General features: G+C 35.8%; 1 protein-coding gene across 2 annotated transcripts; it reads left to right on the forward strand.

Moving 5' to 3' along the window:
- The first annotated feature begins 5,480 nt into the window (after positions 1-5,480).
- Positions 5,481-10,061, forward strand: LOC123530144 (uncharacterized). Of its 2 annotated transcripts, none has more exons than XM_053522196.1 (3): positions 5,481-6,454; positions 7,166-7,273; positions 7,680-10,061. In XM_053522196.1, the coding sequence occupies exons 1-3, from the start codon at positions 6,070-6,072 to the stop codon at positions 7,856-7,858; spliced, it is 672 nt and encodes a 223-aa protein (XP_053378171.1). In that variant the 5' UTR covers positions 5,481-6,069; the 3' UTR covers positions 7,859-10,061. The 2 variants fall into 2 exon arrangements, with proteins under 2 accessions (XP_053378171.1, XP_053378170.1); XM_053522195.1 differs by having other exon boundaries at positions 5,485-6,535.
- Positions 10,062-23,262: the final 13,201 nt, after the last annotated feature.

Consider the following 23,262-nt stretch of genomic DNA (forward strand, 5'->3'; position numbering starts at 1 on the left):
ACTACGCCCTATTTGTTTCACAGATTTTGATGAGTTATCACAGCATTAGAGTTAGTTTTGTTCACAAATGCATATAATTGACAAACATTTGATATTTTCATGTCAAACACAATATGAATTTTCTACATGAGATCAACTGCACCATGATTGTTTCCACTTGTGTACTCGGTGAGTGATTGTTTTCATTTTTGTCATTTTGTTACTACATGGAGCATTTTTCAAAACATCGGGAAATCTTACATACACATCTATGCTAAATTTAGTGGCAAAAGATCAATTTCCTAGAAATGCAAGGAAAAATACGTTTGGAACGAAACGTAAAAGTTTCCACATCACTGATTGGACTCATTTCTTCCCGCTGAGCCAAAACGTATCGTTTCTGTTGTCGAAAATAACTCTATAGGTGACATTCAATCTGTCAAACATAAAATTTGTCCCTAATCCCTCCATCCTCCCACACACGCACGCACACACGCACACAAGATTTATACTCCTTCAATCTTATTTTTTCTTGTGTTTCTAGATGATGTATTGTAGTTTCCATAATAACTCCCACAGACCTATCAAGTCTCGCAACCCAAACCCAAAGATATATGAAAGTTTACTTAGTCCAGTAACTTCGCCGTACAATGACAGTAAATTGGGGCATGTACTTTTTACAAGATAATATCAACCAAGAGAAAAACCTGATTAACTTAACCATCAAATTATGAGTAAGACAAAAAATTATTTTTATGTATATTAAGAAAAGTTTTAATGACATAGGCAGTTAAAAAAGTCACAACCAGATACACTTATATTATATATACATCAATCTAGATAATTTCAAATTGTCAAATTTTAAGTAAGTATTAATCTTCACAATTTGTCAAAAATCCGGACGAGAATCTTAAAATTCATTTTCCCTGGCCTAATGTTGTAGATAATGCTAAGATTGATAACATAAATCGTATTTAAAATGTATTAATTTCAAAAGTTACGTATATACACGCCCATAATGTGTATATTTCCAAAACAGTACGTAACTGCGGTCATGAAGAAAATTAAGCACTTAAAACCGGCTTTGATGTCCCAGTTCGTTCTGACTTACATACTTGTATTATTTGAATTAGTCTCTATTTGTTATTTACTGTCGTTTATTGGTAGACATTTTGTATTGTTAGGTAAACCTATCATAAGAAGTGCTTTGGTCGAACCATGGATGAACTAGAAAATGCTTTTGTAAAAAAGCGCATGTCTCACCAAATGCAGAGTCCTATAGGCAAGAAGTCAATAGGGGTCAGGAGCGAAAGTTAAAGAGACACTGATGGGTGGCTGCAATAGGGATCATCTACTTGGCATGTCCAGTCATACCGCTAAATTTCAACACTCTTGGCCTAGTGGTTCTCAAGTCACTGTTCATGCTCCTGTGACCTTGACCTTTGATCAAGTGACCTCAAAATAAATAGGGGTCATCTACTCTGCATGTCCAATCATCCTATTAAGTTTCAACATTGTAAGTCAAGTGGTTCTCAAGTTATTTCCAAAAAATGATTTTACATGAACAGGCCACTGTGACCTTGACCTTTAATTGAGTGACTCAAAATCAATAGGGGTCATCTACTCTGCATGTTCAATCATCCTATGAAGTTTCAACATTCTGGGTCAAGTGGTTCTCAAGTTATTGATCGGATCTGGTTATCAATGTTCAGGCCCCTGTGACCTTGACCTTTAACGGAGTGACCCCAAAAACAATAGGGGTCATTTATTCTGTATGAACAATCATCCTATGAAGTTTCAACATTCTGGGTTGAGAGGTTCTCAAGTTATTGATTGGAAATGGTTTTCCATGTTCAGGCCCCTGTGGCCTTGACCTTTAACAGAGTGACCCCAAAATCGTTAGGGGTCATCTACTATGCATGACCAATCATCCTATGAAGTTTCATCATTCTGGGTCAAGTGGTTCTCAAGTTACTGACCGGAAATGGTTATCAATGTTCAGGCCCCTGTGGCCTTGACCTTTCACAGAGTGACCCCAAAATCGTTAGGGGTCATCTACTCTGCATGACCAATCATCCTATTAAGTTTCAACATTCTGGGTCAAGTGGTTCTCAAGTTACTGACCGGAAATGGTTTTCAATGTTCAGGCCCCTGTGACCTTGACCTTTAATGGAGTGACCCCAAAATCGATATAGGTCATCTACTGTGCATGTACAATCATCCTATGAAGTTTCAACATTCTGGGTCAAGTGGTTCTCTAGTTATTGATCGGAAATGGTTTTCAATGTTCAGGCCCCTGTGACCTTGACCTTTGACGGAGTGACCCCAAAATCTATAGGGGTCATCTACTCTTCATGACCAATCATCCTATGAAGTTTCAACATTCTGGGTCAAGTGGTTCTCTAGTTATTGATCGGAAATGGTTTTCAATGTTCAGGCCCCTGTGACCTTGACCTTTGACAGAGTGACCCCAAAAACAATAGGGGTCGTCTACTCCAGCAGCCCTACAATCCTATAAAGTTTGAAGGTTCTAGGTCAAATGGTTCTCCAGTTATTGCTCGGAAATGAAGTGTGACGTACGGACGGACGGACGGACAGACGGACGGACGGACAGGGCAAAAACAATATGTCTCCTGGGGGAGACATAATTATCATTCTTTATCCGATATGTGTGAATAATCACTTCCATTAGGCGAGGAAGGAGTGATTTCGATCTAAGATCCAACATAATTTGCAACTTGTAAGTTCTAGTACAAAATTAAAGAACACTTTAAAAACTGGTACTGAACGCTTATCGTCATTTTCCGTTACTAAGCCTTGTTAGTTTTAATACAAAATCGAACTCTTTGATACTGGCACCGAGCCCGTTTCAAACAAATGCATGTTCGATGGGGTTTTGTATTGTTTAATTTCCGCCAGTTTTAACAGCATTGCATTAGTGTGAAAGATCAAGGGTGAAGTTTAGACTATTGACCAGCATAGCCTTAGGGGAAAAGGTTTTGACTATTGCTTGGCATGTTGCGAACATGGCAAATACGTTTGTAATTTATTTTGGCCAAGCAAAATTAAGGTCAATACTTTGTACAGCCGATTCACATAACGAGTCACGTAATAAAGGTTGATATAATGGTGTTCCTTGTATTGTACGTAGTACAAGCTAGCTGCCGCAAGTGCCCAGCATACTCCAAGAGGAACAAAAGTGAAGAGCTGATGATCTTAAACAAGTCATTGCGCTTTCCACTTTCGGCGTCATCCGGTTCTAGATATACGCATTCGGCGAGAAATCGCATGTTGGTTTTTAATACAATCTGTAAAAAATCCTGTCGAAGCACAGAACGAAACCAAGCGAAACAACAGAAGACTCGGCTTGATTAGTGTTTTCATGAGAGGCTATGAATTGTGCCACACCCATCCACTCCTTAGAAACGGCTCCCGCTATCAAAGCTTTGGGTTTTGTTTAATCACCCCTTGGATATGGTGCCTGCTTTTTAATTTTGTCTTTTGGCAGTTCCTGTGATATGCAGGCTCCATAACCTCAGATCCCCTTTCTAAATTCCAGTTTGTTTAGTTCTGCTCATTTTTTTCTCGTTTATGGCAAACCTATTATTTTAACTGGGGACCATACGCCGCTTTTCATGGAATTACACACTAGTGTAGCATTAAAGGTTCCATGTGCACCGCCGTATGAACACATCTGCGGATGCCTCTAAATTGTTTTTTGTACTTTAAGCATGTGTAAATGTTGAGTTCTGCTCAACCCGGGGCTAGAGGGCGTTGACGGTAGCATGCATTTCCACTACCGTCCATGAACAGGCTCAATCAAACCGAGCCTGCAACATATTCGTTTTTGTTGTGTTGAGCGACTTTTTCTTGCGGAGAACAGGTTTGTACAGAATCCAGGAACACTGGTTAGGTTAACTGCCCGCCGTTACATGACTGAAATACTGTTGAAAAACGGCGTTAAACCCAAAACAAACCAAACCAAATCCACTTTTTCTATTTTATCCACTATGTTCCTTTATTGTTTGTTTGTTTTATCCTTGTGTGTTTGCTTTGTGCGAGTATGTATGTCGTGTGCGCGTCTGCGTGCTGGGTTTACGTTTGGGGAGACTGCGTGTTTAGAACGTGGCTTTCCATGTTTGATATTCATCCTTGTTTTTATCGAAATGCTATTATAGTAATAATGAATGTACTCCATGACCCCAAAGGACCAGAAAAAACAACAACACTGAGTCAGTTTTAGAAACATACATTTTTGTACTTCGACCGATATAGCACGGGGTAAAATAGAGAAAAGTGGAAACTTCACAGGTCGCTCAACACGACAAAACGAAAATGTTGCAGGCTCGGTTTGATTGAGCCTGTTCATGGACGGTAGTGGAAATACATGCTACCGTCCACGCCCTCTAGCCCCGGGTTGAGCAGAACTCAACATTTACACATGTTAAAAGTACAAAAAGCAATTTAGAGACATCCGCAGATGTATTCAAACGGCGGTGAACATGGAACCTTCAATGATACACGTGTTGAGGCGTATAATTCCATGAAGAGCGGCGTTTGGTCCCCAGATAAAATAATGGGTTTGCCCCAAACGGGAATACAATGGGCAGAACTTAACAAACTGGAATTTAGGAAGGGGATCTGAGGTTATGGAGCCTGCGTATCACAGGAACTGTCAAAAGACAAAATTAAAAAGCAGGCACCATATCCAAGGGGTGATTATACAATACCCAAGGCTATGAAAGCGGGAGTATTGGAACCACCCAGGCCGAAAGATCATGTTGAGAAACTAAACAGTACCAATAACACGACATAAAAGTCGTGCCGAACGATCTGAGAACCCTAGTTTTGTAACGTCCTCATCCCGCCAAATGATTTGAATAATCTTCTAGCATTTAATTAACACTAATGGTTAATTTCATTTTTGCCAGTCATGAACATAATTTTGAATAATTTATCATTGTAAAACCGCATTTGCACAAGCTACATGCAGGACATGATAAATACTTTGTTATTTCTATTATGTACTTAAGCGACTTTTCGCTTTTGTTTAAACGAAGTTTTCTCAAACTCCGTTTAAAACGTTGAGTTTTGTAAACGTGGTATGAAGTAGTTAACACACGCAGCATCTTTAGTAGTAAAATTTCTGAGATGTTTTGTTTTGATGGATAATTGAACATTCTATATGAAATCTTGCACATATTCTACACAGCGTTTTCCTTATTATTATTTTTTTAAGTTTTCATATTTCATAACTAGGTTGGTGAGTTATTTAATTTAATTTCAAATGCTTCGATACAGCGAACGAGCCATAACGTCATTAACTATTTTTAGTTATGAAAGCTATGTTTCACAAAAAAAAAGTTTTTATAGGACAGTTTTTTTCTAGGACGAGCCTTATTTCTAGGACACCCCTTCGTTTACATTAATCTTTTTTTCTTACAAGGAATTTGCGACAATGTAGTTTATGTAGTATACCTGAGTATGTGGGTCAAGGGAGTATACCCACATTCCAAATCTATCACGAATAACATACCGCTGGTATGTCATAAATTGATTTTAAGCGCATTTTGAAGTGTATCGTGCAGGTTATGCAACTGGATTAATAAATACTGAAATATCATTATTCGACTTCGACAGCGTAATGTAAAACTTAATAATATCGTTAGACTTAGAACTAGTTTATTCGAGGAACTTTTTTCTCAATTGCCTTATAAGGGTCAAGGATATGGCAAGCTTAATGGGATACAACAAAAAATATGATCCGGATTCTTATCTAGATTACATAATTTTATCTAAAGGCCGAGACAAATATATTCTAGTTTCTTATTAACCAACATTCGACTGTGTAAGACGAGGAGAAAATTTTCTAAATCGGCGACGTCGTTTCTAAACTCTTAGATAAATAAATGCAATACACATTGGACATTACTTCGGGCTCTGTTAGTCAAGACTTTTCGTCGACATTGTTCTTTTTACCGCAGCTGCAGTATTTAGTATTGCCTAACAAAAAAAATCATGTGATTTTCGACGATTTATGTTTGAAGCTAAATACAAATGAACAGTTGTAGTGGTTTTTTAAATGCATAAATGAGTACAGGATATTACGTAAATGTAGAAAAGTGTGTGTTTGCCAATCATACGAATATGTTCTGTACCAAAGTCTATACTTTGTTGATCATGATAATCGAAGGATTAAGTGTTTATTCAAGTTTAATCAGACCAACGAATAGTGAAATAGTATTAACGGATTCCATTACAAAACTATCTAACGAAAGAACTGTTTTAAGAAATTACTTAATATTAAATAAGCTGGGTGGAATGGAAATACAGCTTAAACATAAACGACAGAAAAGACACTCGACAAAGAAGAACTGCTTGGGTTTGTGTAAACGCTCTTTGTGTCCATGGACAGAGGTTTGGGATATAGATAACGACAGAATTCCATCATCTATACCGCGGGCAATATGCAACAGTAAATGCCACTTTAATTTTACAGCCTTAATCTCGTCAAAGATTCTGAACGTGTTTACTGCGTGTGAACCATTTAAAATAGGTATACTTTTTATAATCGTATAGGACAAATCAAGGAAAATATGACATTTTCTGACCGGACACCAAACAGACGATTATGTTTAAGAAAATAAAAACCTGTAGAAATTTATAAAATGAAATTTATTGATAAAGATACTTCGGGCATTCGTGGTCGGGTGGTTAAGGTTGCCGACTTTGAGTTACTTGCTCTTCACCGTTGATGGTTTGGAACTGTGACTGGGGAGTAAAATGTTTTGACGAAGCCGTTGAGCTGGCTAACGAACGGTCGATGCTTCTACCAAAGCTTCCGCTAATGACTGCAGTAATGGACCATACAACCTTAATACTTTGAACTCAGCTTTAAACTACTCAATAAAAATGTAGAAATCTAGTATCAGAAAATTGAACAACACAACGTGTTATATACAAAGATTCCATCAAATTGTGTTGAAATGTCTATGATAGGGCTAGGAAGAATCAACAGTTTATATTCTAAAAATGGTAAGAAAACGCTTCCCTTTGGTAAAGAGGGCTTAGGTTAAATTTCTACATAATTATTTGGTTTTACTCATGAGTAGACATGTATACTAACGATTTTGCCAGTTGCGCAATTATCGATCAAAATTGTTATTTATTTTTTTTTTCATTGCAGATTATCCTATATTCAAAGATAACAAATATACATACATGAAAGACTGGCCTGTTGCTTGTGTTTGCACAAAGAAACTTAGTTCTACAGTGCCACATATACGTACGAAAGGTTAGTTTGTTCTGCATTAAGACCTACAGCATACTCGAATTACATTACAAAATAATTCGTAATTTATAAATTCATTTAACATTCTGTTGCTGTGGTGTTAAGCAACTTTGTTTTATTTATTATTATTTCCTAGAGAAAGCTCAATAGGCGTTATCATCAGTAATCATAAGACGTGATAAAATATGCTCGTTATCTAACTTATTTACAACTAAGCAGCTTGTTTTAATAACATAATAAACAAAATAAGTTACTGTAGACAAAACAATCAGAAATGCTATGTATATTCAGGAAAGGCCGCGCAAACTTATATATGAGAAAGAACAGCAGAAACTTGTTTTGAAAACTGCAGCATGGTTTCAGTAAAACGACAAATGATTATTCTAAATATTTTCGTGTTTTTTTCCAGATAGTCATGTCAATAGAAAAAAGTTAAAGAATCACGTTTTTAATGCCAAAAGCAGACGACACAAACACCACAAAGACAAGAATCGACGAGGTCATAACAAGTTGCAACGTTATAAATATTTCAAAGTTATACCACCAGTTTTGAGACCTTTCCAATTCCTTCCACAGTATAAAAAGTGATTTTTATTTGCATCATGAATAGGGACATTCAGTGGATATGACCTTGCATACTTTCAAATATTTTATAGTTGTACTGGAAGTGTTCCTTTACGACGATCATCGACTAATGTGAAAAGTAACACTTGTTTCTTGTAACTACAATAGTACGAAATCACATTTCTGTATAACATTCAGTGCGTCTTTTACTTCCCCATTGTCATTCAAACTGACATGTAATAAATTGATGATAACATCGAAACAGATATCTATTTTTTAAATGAAAAAAAATACAGAGGAGAACGATATGAAAAAGAAGTAATCGAAGACGAATGAGAATATTATTTTGGTATGTGGTATAGATGTCTTAACTAAAACACTGTTTCGTAAATTATCTTTGGTTCTTTTGAATATGTTCATTGTAAATGTTTAACTTTGTGCGAGTACACTGAACATAATGTATAACCGGACACTAGAGCTGTTTGTTGACAGAAAAGTTATAAATTCTCAATGCATACTTTAATGTGTCGGGGCTGACATCAAAAGGAAAAAACACCTACGAGTTATATAACAGTTTTTAAATGATTTCACAATAGTTAGTAAAAATAACACAATTATTTACAATGAACATAAGGTATTTGGAGACTCATTTGCACATTTCTGCGGCAAAGTGCGGATTTGATGTCTACATCATTTACCAGCTACAATACTAATGTTAATTTGAAACTAATTACAACTTTTCGAGGGTCTCCGCAAAACATTATCTAATGAAAAGCATCTGACTTGTGCAGTAATCCACAGATGTACCATCAAAGATACAGTGTCTGAAATTAAGGGTTGTTTCTATCTATTTTTATTGCAAAAGGACCTACCCCACAGTAACTTTGCGGATGATGGTATGTAATCAGCTGTTTTTGCTTCTCTTCTCATACATTTCCATTTCTGTGTAATACCCACAAAGATCTAGTATGTTTTTGAATATGTAACAATGATGAAACTTTTGTGTAGACAAATATTTGTTTGCCTCAAATATCTAAATTACAAAGCAGCAGGTTAGAAACAGTCTTGTGTAATTCTTCCAAAAGCAGCGCGACCGATGAGAAGTGAACGAAATATTGCCATGTAATACAAAGTCCCTTACTAGAAGGTGTCTAATTATTGCATCTGTTGTACTGATGATCTATCTACACAATATCGTGCTTTACAAACTATATGTTATAACGCACAGTGTTTCGATTGAAATTTGCATATATAATCCACAGATGTTGACTTCTTATAACATTTGTAAATATAAAAAAAAATATTTTTATTAACATTCAATTTTAGTTGGTGGGAAAACAAGAGAAAAACATAGTGAAATACTTTATCATATTAAAGGGGAGTAATTCTTGAGAAAATACACTAACAATGTTTTAACTGGGGTCATAGTACACATGTGCTTTGAACAAGAGAACTGGGTGTTGCGCAGAACACATTGTCTTATTATGAGGAACATTTTTGTCAAGTAATATTTAAAATCCTTTATATATATTGTAACAACCTGAGTAATGGGGTGGGGGTGGGGGTGGAGGAAGGTGCTTACTTATATACGTGTTCTTCTAGTCAATGACTCTAACTGTGTTTAAACCTGTAATCTTCTTTTATGTAGCAAGTAACGAAGCACAGAATTGTACACATATTTGTTGATCTAGATAATATGACCGACCAAGCGCATATTATACATCCCCATGCTCGTTTAAATCTTATCCAAAAACGTGTTTACTTATCTTCTGACATCTGTTGATGTTATTTTTGGACACTTCATCATTTTCTCAGCGTGTGAATCACTACAGCTGCTACAAATTTGTTCCAAACATCTGTATTGTCTGTTCAAGATAGGTATCTTCCTTTTATTTAGTCTGTGATTTGGACATTTTACCATTATACTCTCGAGAATTGCCACATTTTTCAAACAGGATATGCTTTTGTTTGAATTGCATTCTGGGATTGTTTACTTCCGTTGCTAAGTAAAATTCATATCACTGTAATCTACAATAATCCACAAAGATGTTTAAATCTCTTGAACACATTACAGTTAACACAATAGTGCATATTTTGATGTTCATTTCATCTTTACATTTCATTAAATCGCCATTTTTATGATACGGCAGTGTTCAGCATAGAGTTTAACGTTTTAGGTCACTAACGATTTGGTCATTTTACCCAAAATAACCCATTTTAACTGTTTTGGTATTTTTTTTTTTTTTTGGGGGGGGGGGGGGGGGGGGGGGGGGGGGTGTCTTTTTCTCCAGAAAACTATAAAAGGGCCCGATTTTGGCCATCAGCATTCACTTCAGCTCAAGCTTTCAGACCTAAAACCACGTTTGGCTTGTTTTAATAATGTTTCACTTAAATGAACACTAGTCTGAACATAGATGTAAGGAAGTTATTCTGCAATCAGAATTTATAGTAATTAAAAGCTATAGGTCTATAACAATATTTAGTAACATTTTAACAAGCAATTTCTACCTACAGTCAGTGTATTATTTGCACAGATATATTTACATCTTCATTACTTATTTAAAGTAAAGTAAATTAAAGCATCCGTCTTAAGTACTGAGATTATAAATTGTCATATCTTATAGAGGGATTTTCTGTTGCTGAATATTGTCTTTATATCCGCGTCAATGTTTACAAGCTATGGAACGCCGGATCAGCCATAAATAGATTAATCTAAAAACAGATGTGTATTTTACATTTTTATACTTGTGAGAGAGCGTAGTATTGATTTGTGATACATTTTAAATTCATTGTAACTCGCTTCGCTACCTATAAACTATGGAAAGCCGGAACGGTCTTAATCTTATTTGATAAGCTTGTACTTATAATGACAGGGTTTAACCACCAATAACTGAATACACTTATTATCAAGAAGAAGGAAACTTGTGATTATATTTGATATCAGTGAGATGCATTTGTTTAATGTGTTGACTTCACCTGTATTATATATTAACATTAATAAACATCATTAATTGTTATCCTGAGTCTTGTAGTTTCTCTGGTTTAGTTAGTTTTACGGTACACCGAATCAATGCCATACCCTAATTGCCTTTTCGACTACCTGAGTAAAGTTTACCCAGAGTTCTTCAGTACGCCTAGCCTACCCGTCTCCACAACTCACCAAGTCGTAACAATATTACAAAGTTGTGCGACGGACAGGAAAATCCTATTAATATTTGACTTCTAAATGTGACGTTCACCTAGAGACTAGGAGTCTGGCTGTTGCACAGTACATGTCGCAATATGGTACACATTTGTGCCAAATTAGATGATAATCTCTTCACGGATGACAGGGTTATGGACCGGACGGGAAAAAATAATATTGACCTTTGACACCCAAGTGAAACCTGGACCTTTGAGTAAGGGGACTTCGTACTGCGCATGACGTACGTCGTCTGATTATGGGAAATATTTGTACCAAGTAACATTATAATGTCTCAATGGATGGCAGAGTAGACAGGACACGAAACAGACCGTGTTAATACCATATGAAAATTAGACCTCTGAATCCCATTATAGATGTTTGAGTTACCGACCGGACAGATTAAAAACCCTATTGACTTTTGACCTTTAAGTGTAACTTTGAGCTTGGGGTCCAGGTCTTGCGCAAGACACGTCTCATGATGGGAAATATTCGTGCTAATATGTAATAGTAATATCAAAATCCCTTGATGAATGAGTTACGAACCCTACACAAAATTGCAGACAGATTGAGAGGCGGACGAAACAGCGCAGTCCTATAGTTCTTGAAACTGGTTTTCAACCAGTAGGAGACTAAAATTGAGAGAAAATCCTGTCCTGAGAATGAAACCAAAATATTCTGTTTCATTGAGTCTGTACAAAAAAAAACAAAATCTGTATTGAAATATGCAACACCCCTCACGCCTCCTATTATCTATTTACGCGCGAATGGACTCCAATATCCCATATGACCAGGAACGTAAGAAGTGATTCCACTCGAAAAGGTTTAGTAAATGCATAATAATACAGTAGCTATACATTTTCAAAATGATTAAAGCGCTTCTAGACTTCAATGTTATACCGTTAATTTAGTGTATAAATATTTTGACAATATAAACTTTCTGAATAACTATTTTTAAGTGGAAAAAATATTCACATGGGTGGTAAATAAAAGCCCCTCATAGAAATCAAGGGTGTGTATATATATAGAAGCATCGAAACTAATCTTACTGGGTTAGCGGACTTGTTGTGAAATGTGCACGCCCGTTTTTACTGCTAGGCGCTTTGTGGTAAATGGTCCAGTAAATTGTGGTGGTGATTAGTTCGTATAAATTCTCTCTACTTATATATATAGTACTTGCAGGACTATGTCATCATAATAGCTCACCAGGTCAAACTTCTCTCTGTTGCACTGCCTGTATCCAAGGAAACAAGCAAAGAGCACTCCAAACTACACTTTATACATCAAAGCAAGAGCAATCATGTTAATGCTAGCTTCAATTTATTTATGCGTCTTTATTAAAATGCATTGCATCAAAGTACACATACTTGGTAAGTATTAAATGTAACCGAAAAAAGATATGTGCGAAATGGCTTGGTAGTATTAAAGTGAAATGTTTCGTCAAATACACACTATTCCGGTTAGGATGAGAATGAATGTGGGTGTACAAGTTAAGACCACTTACGCTAAAGTAAAATTCGCATCTTATGTCAGCAATGCAACTGGAAGCATTTTTGATGTTACATGCAAGAGCGATTGTCATTACTTGATCTCAGTTTATGATACTTACTTGAGGTAGAAATATTTATTATATACCAGTAAATACCTGTGGTAAGTAACAAATACATGCATATTGTTTCTACTACATGCCAAAGTGATTGCCTGTACTTGGTCCTCAGTTTATGATACACACTTGAGGTAGAAATATCTATTATATACCAATTAATATATGTGGTAAATACGTTTCTTTTGTTGTTAAGACAAATACAAAGTAAACTGACATAATTAAAAATATGTACTGTGTCGCATAATTGGAAAATTTGTCCCAACTTCTTTCATTAATATTCATGGCCCAATTCTATAAATAAACAAAAATGAAAATGAAAGGCGAGTTTTATTGGTTCTCAGACACTACCCTTCAAACAAAGTTGTTTTTTTTACTAGTAAAATGAGATTCTCTTCGCATTCCGATTAATAAATATCATATGTAAACATAGTGCGGAAAACTAACGTCTGAAAAGATAACTATAGAGGAATAACTATGTTGTGTCGGTAAATTATTCACACGTATAATTAATAATAGATTGCGAAATTTGACTGAATTGTATAATGTATGTATTGAAGCGCAAGCTGGATTTAGAGCTCATGTGAGTACTGTTGATAATAGTTGTGTTTTACATGGTTTGATATCACATATGTTAAACCAAGGGAAACAACTCTACTGTTTGTTCGTCGATTTTAGTAAAGCGTTTGATTACATAGTTAAAGATAATTTATGGTATAAACATGTCAAACTAGGTTTACATGGTAAAATTCTAGACATTAAATAACTTGAGCAAAGTTAGTGAAAAATTTACATGTACACTACGTGTTCGTCAAGGGGAATGTTTGTCTTCCTTTTTATTTTCAATGTATATTAATGACCATTATACTCTATGCAGATGATATTGTTATTTTTGCGAACTCTGCTAATGAATTACAAGACAGTTTGAATTTATTAACAGATAATTGTAATACATGAAAGCTTAAAGTAAATACATCAAAAACAAAGATTATGATAATTAAGAGAGGCGAAAGGGTAACCGCAAACCTTCCGTTTTATTATAGTAACAGTGAGATAGAAATTATCAATAAGTTTACCTAGCTGGGAATTGTATTTTCTATTGGCGGGCCTTTTAATGCAGCTACAGTCACTTTAGCTGGAATGGCACAGAAAGCAATTTTTAATTGAACAAATATCTGTAAAAGTTTACTTATATAACTGCTAAGTACAAATTAGTGTCGCCAATTTTAAAGGGACTTGCCTATAGATCGTTCGAACTACAAAAACATATTTTTTTAGATATCTGGAAATAAATGTTATATTTCTTAAGAAGGCTTTAAAACTTAATTACTGATACACTATATGTTACGGAAACACATGCGAATTTGCTGTTTTTACTGCTTTTTTATGATGAAAATCGAAAAGCGTTTGTAACTCTTTACTCTAGGTAAACTGTCTCGATTATAAATATCTATATTTTGAAGTCATAATTCACTAATTCCGCTATAGCGTTATTGGTTACGACGACGGTACAATGTCTTTATTGCCGCAGGCGGTCCGGTGTTCGATTCCTAACGCGGTCATCTTTTTTTCTTGATTTGGATTTTTATGCCCCCGAAGGGAGGCATATAGTTTTTGAACCGTCTGTCCGTCTGTCAGTCTGTCGGTCCGTCGGTCTGTCCGCAATTTTCGTGTCCGGTCCATATCTTTGTCATCGATGGATGGATTTTCAAATAACTTGGCATGAATGTGTACCACAGTAAGACGATGTGTCGCGCGCAAGACCCAGGTCCGTAGCTCAAAGGTCAAGGTCACACTTAGACTTTAAAGGATAGTGCATTGATGGGCGTGTCCGGTCCATATCTTTGTTATCGATGGATGGATTTTCAAATAACTACGCATGAATGTGTACCACAGTAAGACGACGTGTCGCGCGCAAGACCCAGGTCCGTAGCTCAAAGGTCAAGGTCACACTTAGACTTTAAAGGATAGTGCATTGATGGGCGTGTCCGGTCCATATCTTTGTCATCCATGGATGGATTTTCAAATAACTTGGCATGAATGTGTACAACAGTAAGACGACGTGTCGCGCGCAAGACCAGGTCCGTGCTCAAGGTCAAGGTCACACTTAGACTTAAAGGATAGTGCATTGATGGGCGTGTCGGTCCATATCTTTGTCATCCATGATGGATTTTCAAATACTTGGCATGAATGTGTACCACAGTAAGACGACTGTCATGCGCAAGACCAGGTCCGTAGCTCAAAGGTCAAGGTCACACTTAGACGTTAAATGTCATTTTTCATGATAGTGCATTGATGGGCGTGTCCGGTCCATATCTTTGTCATTCATGCATGGATTTTAAAATAACTACGCATGAATGTGTGACACAGTAATACGACGTGTCGCGCGCAAGACCCAGCTCTGTAGGTCAAAGGTCCTAAACTCTAACATCGGCCATAACTATTCATTCAAAGCGCCATCGGGGGCATGTGTCATCCTATGGAGACAGCTCTTGTTTAAAATATTTTAGAAACAAAAACACATATTCTAATATTCATAATATGGCCAAACTTAATTTGAAAGAAAGATTATTTTTAGCTAAATCTGGAGGTCAGTGCCTTTAAATTCTTATAGTAAAGTTATTGGTTTTGGTGATTGTCAAAATATTGTAAGAATGCATTTACAGTTTTGCAAGAAGGTATTAGGAGAAAAGAAAACGACACCAAATGATTATATATATGGAGAAATAGGAAGAGTGACCTATCAAACACTGCAATCGTATAATGTATTAAATGTTGGATAAAGTTGTTACATATTAATGATAGAAAACATGTATATAAAGTTTGCCAATTGTTGATTGGTGTTCTTCTGTTAAAGTATTACTATGTTCACTAGATTTTTAGAGGTATGGTTACAACAAAATGTTCGTGATGTAAATGCCTTTCTATTTGTTTTTAAACAAAGAAGTAAAGATAATTTTATTCAAAATTGGCATAGTCGATTAGAAGATTCATCAAGGGTATTTTTTATAGAACTATATGTAAAACTATTTAAATGTCATAAATATTGATAAATATTCAAAAACTTTGTCAAGATTAAGAGTTTCTTCACACAGATTAAAAATTGAATATCCTATAAATGATATATAGAGATATTAGAAAGAAGTGCATACATAAAAAGTATTGGAGATATCCCAGTATAATTAAATTGGTACAATTATTTGAGTGTAATAATGCAAGTCAGATTAGAAATCTTGCTTAATATACATACTTTGCTTTTGCTTTAAGAAATAAAATAGTTTATGGTAATGGCATTTAATTATCTATATGTATATATATATAGTAGAATGATTTCATATTTTCTTCATAATTAATGTTATCATTATTTTATTTATGTAAAGCTTATAATGTTTTCTAGTTTGTAGAATGGGATTTTTTATTAAATAAACATATTTAACACTAGGGACCGTGATCAATCTTACAATTCGTTTCGGTAATGTTGATAGCCACCGGTTGAAGCTCGTTCAAATCTTCAGTGAATTTATCTATATGGACTGAACTGTTTTTTCGTCAGCAATCTTACTTTTCGTTTCGGTAAGGTTAAGCAACGTTGATACCGAGCAAATAAGTAGCTACTTATGAAATGTGCCAGTAATAAATTGCTAATCGTTAAATCTAATACTTCAATTATCTGTTTTCAAAGTCAGCTACAGTCGCAGAAAAAATACAACTTTACTTGAACCTTAGACTAGTTCCTAGACTATGATATATTGCTGTTTTTTTTTTTTTTTTTTTTTTTTTTTTTGGTTTTTTAATTTTTGTTTTTAAAATTGTGAAAGTAGCCAGTCTATATCCTATGTCCAATATCATGATAAAATTACAATCAGTTCCCTGAGAAAACCTCTAAAATAGACTGGCATTTGTCAGTATTACACGGAATAAAAGAAAAATTACAAAAGCCTACATTTTGTGACAACTTCTTTATTATCAGTCTAGTGGCTAATCTACTCGAATCTAAATGAGGACAAGGACAAATAACTGTGAGATAGCAAAACGTATCCATAACTTTTTACCCTACAGGCTGTTTTGTATAGGTAAGAGGTTCTGATAACCGGGCATAGCCCGGTTATCAGAACGTCTTACCTACTTATTGGCAAATATGTGGGGGTGAAGAAATCTGACCTTCCTAATTAACCATGAAACTGCTGTTGTCAAACAAATTTGTGTCTTCAGAGGTAAGCTGAGTGTGAATTCCATCATTTATTTTGTCTGTAATTTGGAGCCAAAACAGATGTGAATGTCTAGCAAAATGACGGACTGTTATCAGTTTGTTTCAAAGGATTATGTTGAGCAAAGAATTAAAAGGTCATTTGTTCCCTAGCTAGCTCTTATAGTGAAATGTTTAATTAAATATTTTCACACTTCATAATATCAGTATGCCACTGCATTCCTGTAAAGTACACCACAAATAAATGAGTCTGATAAATAAATTGCCTTTATCACTTGATTGTGGTCTGATCATGGCCTTCCCAATTAAACCTGTCAGTTAAAAATTATGAAATAAGAACCGGGTTCTTACTGAATTTTTGGGGAAACATGAAGAACGCACCATTAAGAAGCAGTTTGCCAATAAGTACAGTATGGTCTGAAAAATTATAACTAAAGAGTATTGGTTACAGTATATTATAGTTTAGTCGATATCTCAGAACAAGTAGACAATAAGTTTACATACATATTAGGAGTTAAGGCACCCTTGATATTCAATGAGCAGGAAACAATCCCGGAAATTAAAGTATAGATTGTTGATAAAATCTAAACGAAGGTCGCACTGAAGTGCACAGGTTGCGATATTATCGAAAAGTCAATAAATACTTTGTTCTTAACGGTTTAGGGGGCGCACTGATATTTGAAAAATCCGGAATCCACCTACAGTGTACTGAAAGTTATGTCTAATACTTACCTTTAGGTGTGATAGATTGCTTTGAAACGTGACCACAGATCCGCATTTTGCTCAGATATCTTACCGGAACATTAAATGTTTTGAAAGCTAAAAATACCTTTATTAGTCCCTTACTGGTTGAAAACCAGTTTCGGCGCTTTTCCGTCCGTCATTCCGTCCGTCCGCAATTTCGTGTCCTGTCCTGGATTTTATTATTACGTGGGACAAATGTTCTTCATGATGAGACGACGTGTCGTGCGCATAACAGATGCCAAGGTCACAATTGGTGGTCAAAAGTCAACAGGGCTTTTTTCCTGTCCTGTCCATAAGTCTGCCATCCATGAAGTAATTTTAATATTATTTGGCACAAATGTACCTCATAATCAGACGATGTGTCATGCACAACTTTCAGACCCCTAGCTCAATGGTCAATGTCACACCTTGCAATCAAATGTTAACATGGCATGAACAGGGTCTGTTTCGTGTCTGGTCCATAACTCTTTCATTCGTTAAGGGATTTTAATATTACTTGGCACAAGTTTTCCAGAACCCATAGCTTAAAGGTCAAGGTCACAATTGCAGCTCAAAGGTCAACACGGATTTTTCCTGTCCGGTCCATAACTCTGCTATCCATGAAGGGATTTTAATATCACTTGGCACAAATGTACCCCATAATAGGACAATATGCCATTCACAATTTTCAGCCCCTGGCTCAAAGGTCAAGGTCACACTTGGCAAGCAAATATGAAAGGCACTGACCTCCAGATTTTGGCTAAAAATATTTTTCTTTCATACTGAAGTTTGGTCATATTATGAACATTAGAATATGAGATTTTGTTTCTAAACTTTTTTAAAAATGCCAAATCAAGAAAAAAAAGATGACCGCGTCGGGAATCGAACCCGGATTGCCGCGGCGATAAAGAAGATTTCCTCTGCCGCTACCAGCAGCGTTATGGAGGATTTATAGTGTTCAATGCGTGTTAAATATCCATAACTATTTATAATCGAGGCAGTTTACCTCGAGTAAAGCGTTACAAACGCTTTTCGATTTTCATCGTTAAAAATAGTAAAAACAATTAATTCTCGTGTCTTTCCGTAACATATAGTCTGTCAGTAATTAACTTTGAAAGCATTCTTAAGAAATATAGCATCACGTTCCAGATACCTAAGAAAAATCCTTTTTATACGCCCGTTTGAAAAACGGGACGTATTATGGGAACGCACCTGGCGGGCGGGCGGGCGGGCGGCGTCCACAGACCTTGTCCGGAGCATATCTTCTACATGCATGAAGGGATTTTGATGAAACTTGGCACAGTTGTTCACCATCATGAGACGGAGTGTCATGCGCAAAAACCAGTTCCCTAGGTCTAAGGTCAAGGTCACACTTAGAGGTCAAAGGTCAAATTCAAGAATGACTTTGTCCGGAGCATATCTTCTTCATGCATAGAGGGATTTTGATGAAAGTTGGCACAATTGTTCATCATCATGAGAAGGAGTGTCATGCGCAAGAACCAGGTCCCTAGGTCTAAGGTCAAGGTCACACTTAGAGGTCAAAGGATACAAGAATGAAATTTTTGTCCGGAGTATTTCTTCTTCATGCATAGAGGGATTTTGATATAAGTTGGCACAAATGTTTACCACCATGAGGCGGAGTGTCATGCGCAAGAACCAGGTCTCTAGGTCTAAGGTCAAGGTCACACTTAGAGGTCAAAGGATACAAGAATGAAAACCTTGTCCGGAGCATGTCTTCTTCATGCATAGAGGGATTTTGATATAACTTGGCACAAATGTTCACCACCACGAGACGTAGTGTCATGCACAAGAACCAGGTCCCTAGGTCTAAGGTCAAGGTCACACTTAGAGGCCAAAGGTCAGATACAAGAATGACTGTCCGAAGCATTTCTTCTTCATGCATTGAGGGATTTTGATGTAACTTGACACAATTATACACCATGAGATGAGACGAAGTGTCATGCGCAGTTCCCTTCTTTCGAATTACTTCCCTTTGTTGTTACTATAAATAGCTTATATTGTAACTTTTTCATTACTAGTCATAGGGAAAAATCGAGACCACTTTTCTGTAGTACAATATGCATGCTACATCCAATTTTGAGGTGTATTTTGACCAGTCTCTACCTGGTAAAGATTTTTGTGAGGACTTACAATTTTTTTTTTTGATTTTTTTTTTTTTTTTTTTTTTTTTTAAGATTAACTTCCCTTAGTTGTTACTATAAATAACTTATATTGTAACTTTTTTATAATTGACCGTAGGGAAAAACCAAGACCACTTTTCTGTGGTACAACATAGATGTTACTTTCCAATTTTAGGTGTATTTTAAGGTATCTCTACCTGTTAAGGAATTTTTTTGCGGACTTAGAAAAACAAAACACTTAGTTATTACTAAACAACCACAAAGTTAAAATTCCATTTGCAAATACAGGTGCTAGAGTAAAGAAATTTGCTGTGACGGGCGTATATTGTGACATTCTTGCACTCTTGTTTGTTATGGAAAGGTCTGGAGTCCAATCCCTTTAACATGGCATGAACAGGGTCTGTTTCGTGTCCGGTACAGAACTCATCCATCAAGAAATTACAATATTACTTGGCATAAATGTTCCCAATGATGAGACGCCGTGTCATGCGCAACACCCAGAACTCTAGCTTCAAGGTCAAGGTCACACTTGGAGATAAAAGATCTATTCAATAGGATTTTTTCCTGTACGGTCTATAACTTTGTCATGCAAAACAAGATTTAAATATCAGTTGGCACAAATATTCCTCTAGATGAGAAAACGTGTCATGTGCAAAACCCGGGCCCTTAGCTAAAAGGTCAAGGTCACACTTGGAAGTCAAAGGTTTAAAGGGCTTTTTTCCTGTCCAGTCTGTAACTCAATAATCCCTAAAGGGTTTCTGATATTACTCGGCACAAGTGTTAAGTGCCAGGTCCCTAGGTCTAAGGTCAAGGTCACACTTAGAGGGCAAATGTCAGATACAAGAATGACTTTTTCCGGAGCATTTCTTCTTCATGCATGAAGGGATTTTGATCTAACTTGGCACAAATGTTCACCACCATGAGGCACCCTTGTTTTTAGAATTACTTCCCTTTGTTGCTGTTACTATAAATAGCTTATATTGTAACTTTTTTATTACTTGCCGTAGGGAAATATCGAGACCACTTTCCTATGGTACATCATGCATGTTACATCCAATTTTTAGGTGATATTTGACCTATCTCTACCTGGTAAAGAGTTTAATGTGGACTTATATCATATAGATTTTTGTTCTTTTTGGATTAACTTCCCTTTGTTGTTACTATAAATAAGTTATACCGTATAAATACTTTTTTCTGCGGGAACTTTATTTCTGCGTTTTCTGTGGAAGACATAAAGACCGCAGATTTAAAATCCGCAGAAAATTTTGTCCTGAGATAGTGTGATACGACGATTATAACCCGGTTAAGTATAAGACAATGTCTGATACCGTTATCGGCTTTTGTCGAATGCCGACGAAGAAAGTTGAAAATTGAGTAGTAACGGTAATGTAATAGAACCGTTTTATTATTGTTTTTGCTGTTGAATAAACCATAATAAAAACACAGATTTTTCTTTTGATTTTCGTTCACCATTTAGCAGTCAACTGTCAGTTTCAATTTGCTTACAATTCATTGTATCCTTTGCAAACACAATCCATTGTATCCTTTGTGCCTATTGTCAACCGATCCGTCTAGCAATGGCCATGTTTAACGTTATTTGATGGGACTTTAAAAAGGTGTTATTAATAAAAAATATCATACCATTACAATGCACAGAATGTTTGCAATATATAGATTCAGACATTTTTGTATCTATTTTGCATGATCGTATTCATAAAATGACTGTTAACACTTAACATTATGTGATGATGACGATGTTACATCAGTATCCGTCAACTCTTTTTTTCAAACCGGAAGCTAACATAACTGTCAAAATCACTACAACATAAGTACCTGTCTAATTGAAATCAATGAAACAATCAGAAATAAATTCCATCAACGTGAGAAGGAAGATACCGCAGAAAAAAGGTACGCAGAAATTTAATACCACCTCATTATTGAAAAAAATCGCTGAATATTAAGCCCGCAGAAATAAGTACTTATACGGTATCATTAATATATATTGCCAAAAAATCCATATGAAAATACAGGTGCTAGTGTGAAGAAATTTTCTGTGACGGGTGTATATTGTGACATTCTGGCACTCTTGTTTTTATTTATAGATGTTATGAAACAATCAACAACTGTAGGGTTTTGTATATGCAAATTTTAATCCAGTTGTTTTGTTATAACATACTGTATATATGGTACAATATTGTTTATACATCATTGACAGATATCAGTTCATTATGTTATACTGCAGTAGTGAAATTAGGTGCTTTCCAGTAGAGGCCTTTGTATTGCATGGCAATACTTCTTTCACTTGTTACATACTTGTACAATTGACTTTCACTCTTCTAGACAACAGGCGATAACAAATATGTCACTGCATGTCAACAAACAGTAGCACGGTTGAAGCCTAGCTAAGATTTAAGATTTTGGAAGAAACATTCCGCAACTAATTTTAGCTATTACATCATGTTTGCCTGATTCTATTTAATTTATATATGTTCATAGAAATGAAATATTTATTTGTAATGCGTGCTGCGGGTGTGCCTAATAAACTTATTTTTGATGTTTTGTGTACACAAAAAGGTTAAACATAACATGGCTTGTTTACTGAAACATTATCTTATTTTTCAATTTGTACACCAGTAGTAAGTGGTCTGACACAGTAGGAGTCTAACCATGCCGGAACAACTGTCTGCATTTAAGTTATCTTTCCTACTTGTAAACTAAACATCCGGTGTAATGAAGTATTTCGACCCCCATAGAATAACGACCCCCCTGTCATTATTCTATAGAAAATGTGACTCCTTTCCTGTAAAATATTGACTCCCCTTATAAAAAACTGACTCCCTTTGAAAACTCTATAGAATAACGACCCCCGGTCATTATTCTATAGAAAAACCGACCCCTCCAAGTAAAATACTGACTCCCTAAAGATGACTCCCTTCGAATCTCATAGAATTATTATTATTCTATAGAAAAAGTGACTCCTTCCATGTAAAATACTCACTGCCGAAATTACTACATTCGAACTCTCATACAATATCGATTCCCGCACATAATTCTATTTAAAAAAAGTTACTCTTTCCGTGTAAAACACCGGCCCCTAAAAAGACTTTCGACTATAATATATATTAAAAAGTGGTCCCCACCAAACCTAACGGACAATTTTACTAGATCTACAACTCTAATACCATCCATTGCCAATAGTTAACATTTTGATTGTACTACCACTACTGGTGCCGGTACTTCTATTGCTATTACTACATGTACTTCTTCTTCTTCTACTACTACTTCTTCTACTACTACTACTACTACTACTACTACTACTACTACAACTGCTACTACTGATACTACTATACCTGCTTCCACTAATACGTCTTGTACATCTACCTCTTCTCCTGCTGCTGTTGTTGCTGTCACTTATTCCTCTGCTGCTGATGTTGCTGCTGCTGCTGTTGCTATTACAACTGCAACTGCAACTGCCACTACCACTGCCACTACTACTACTACTACTACTACTACTACTTTCTATTGTTGCCGCTACCGTACTTTACTGCCACTGCTAAGTATTGCAACTTCTAT

Source organism: Mercenaria mercenaria, chromosome 13, assembly GCF_021730395.1.
Source record: "Mercenaria mercenaria strain notata chromosome 13, MADL_Memer_1, whole genome shotgun sequence".
Taxonomy (NCBI): Eukaryota; Metazoa; Mollusca; class Bivalvia; order Venerida; family Veneridae; genus Mercenaria; species Mercenaria mercenaria.

What these genes read in the sequence shown, in the direction of transcription:
- LOC123530144 (XM_053522195.1), top strand. Translation starts at nt 6,070, where the DNA reads ATGAGTACAGGATATTACGTAAATGTAGAAAAGTGTGTGTTTGCCAAT. An exon ending in GTGTGAACCATTTAAAATAG is followed by an intron (nt 6,536 to 7,165) that starts GTATACTTTTTA and finishes TTTTCATTGCAG; the next exon opens with ATTATCCTATATTCAAAGAT. An exon ending in GCCACATATACGTACGAAAG is followed by an intron (nt 7,274 to 7,679) that starts GTTAGTTTGTTC and finishes GTTTTTTTCCAG; the next exon opens with ATAGTCATGTCAATAGAAAA.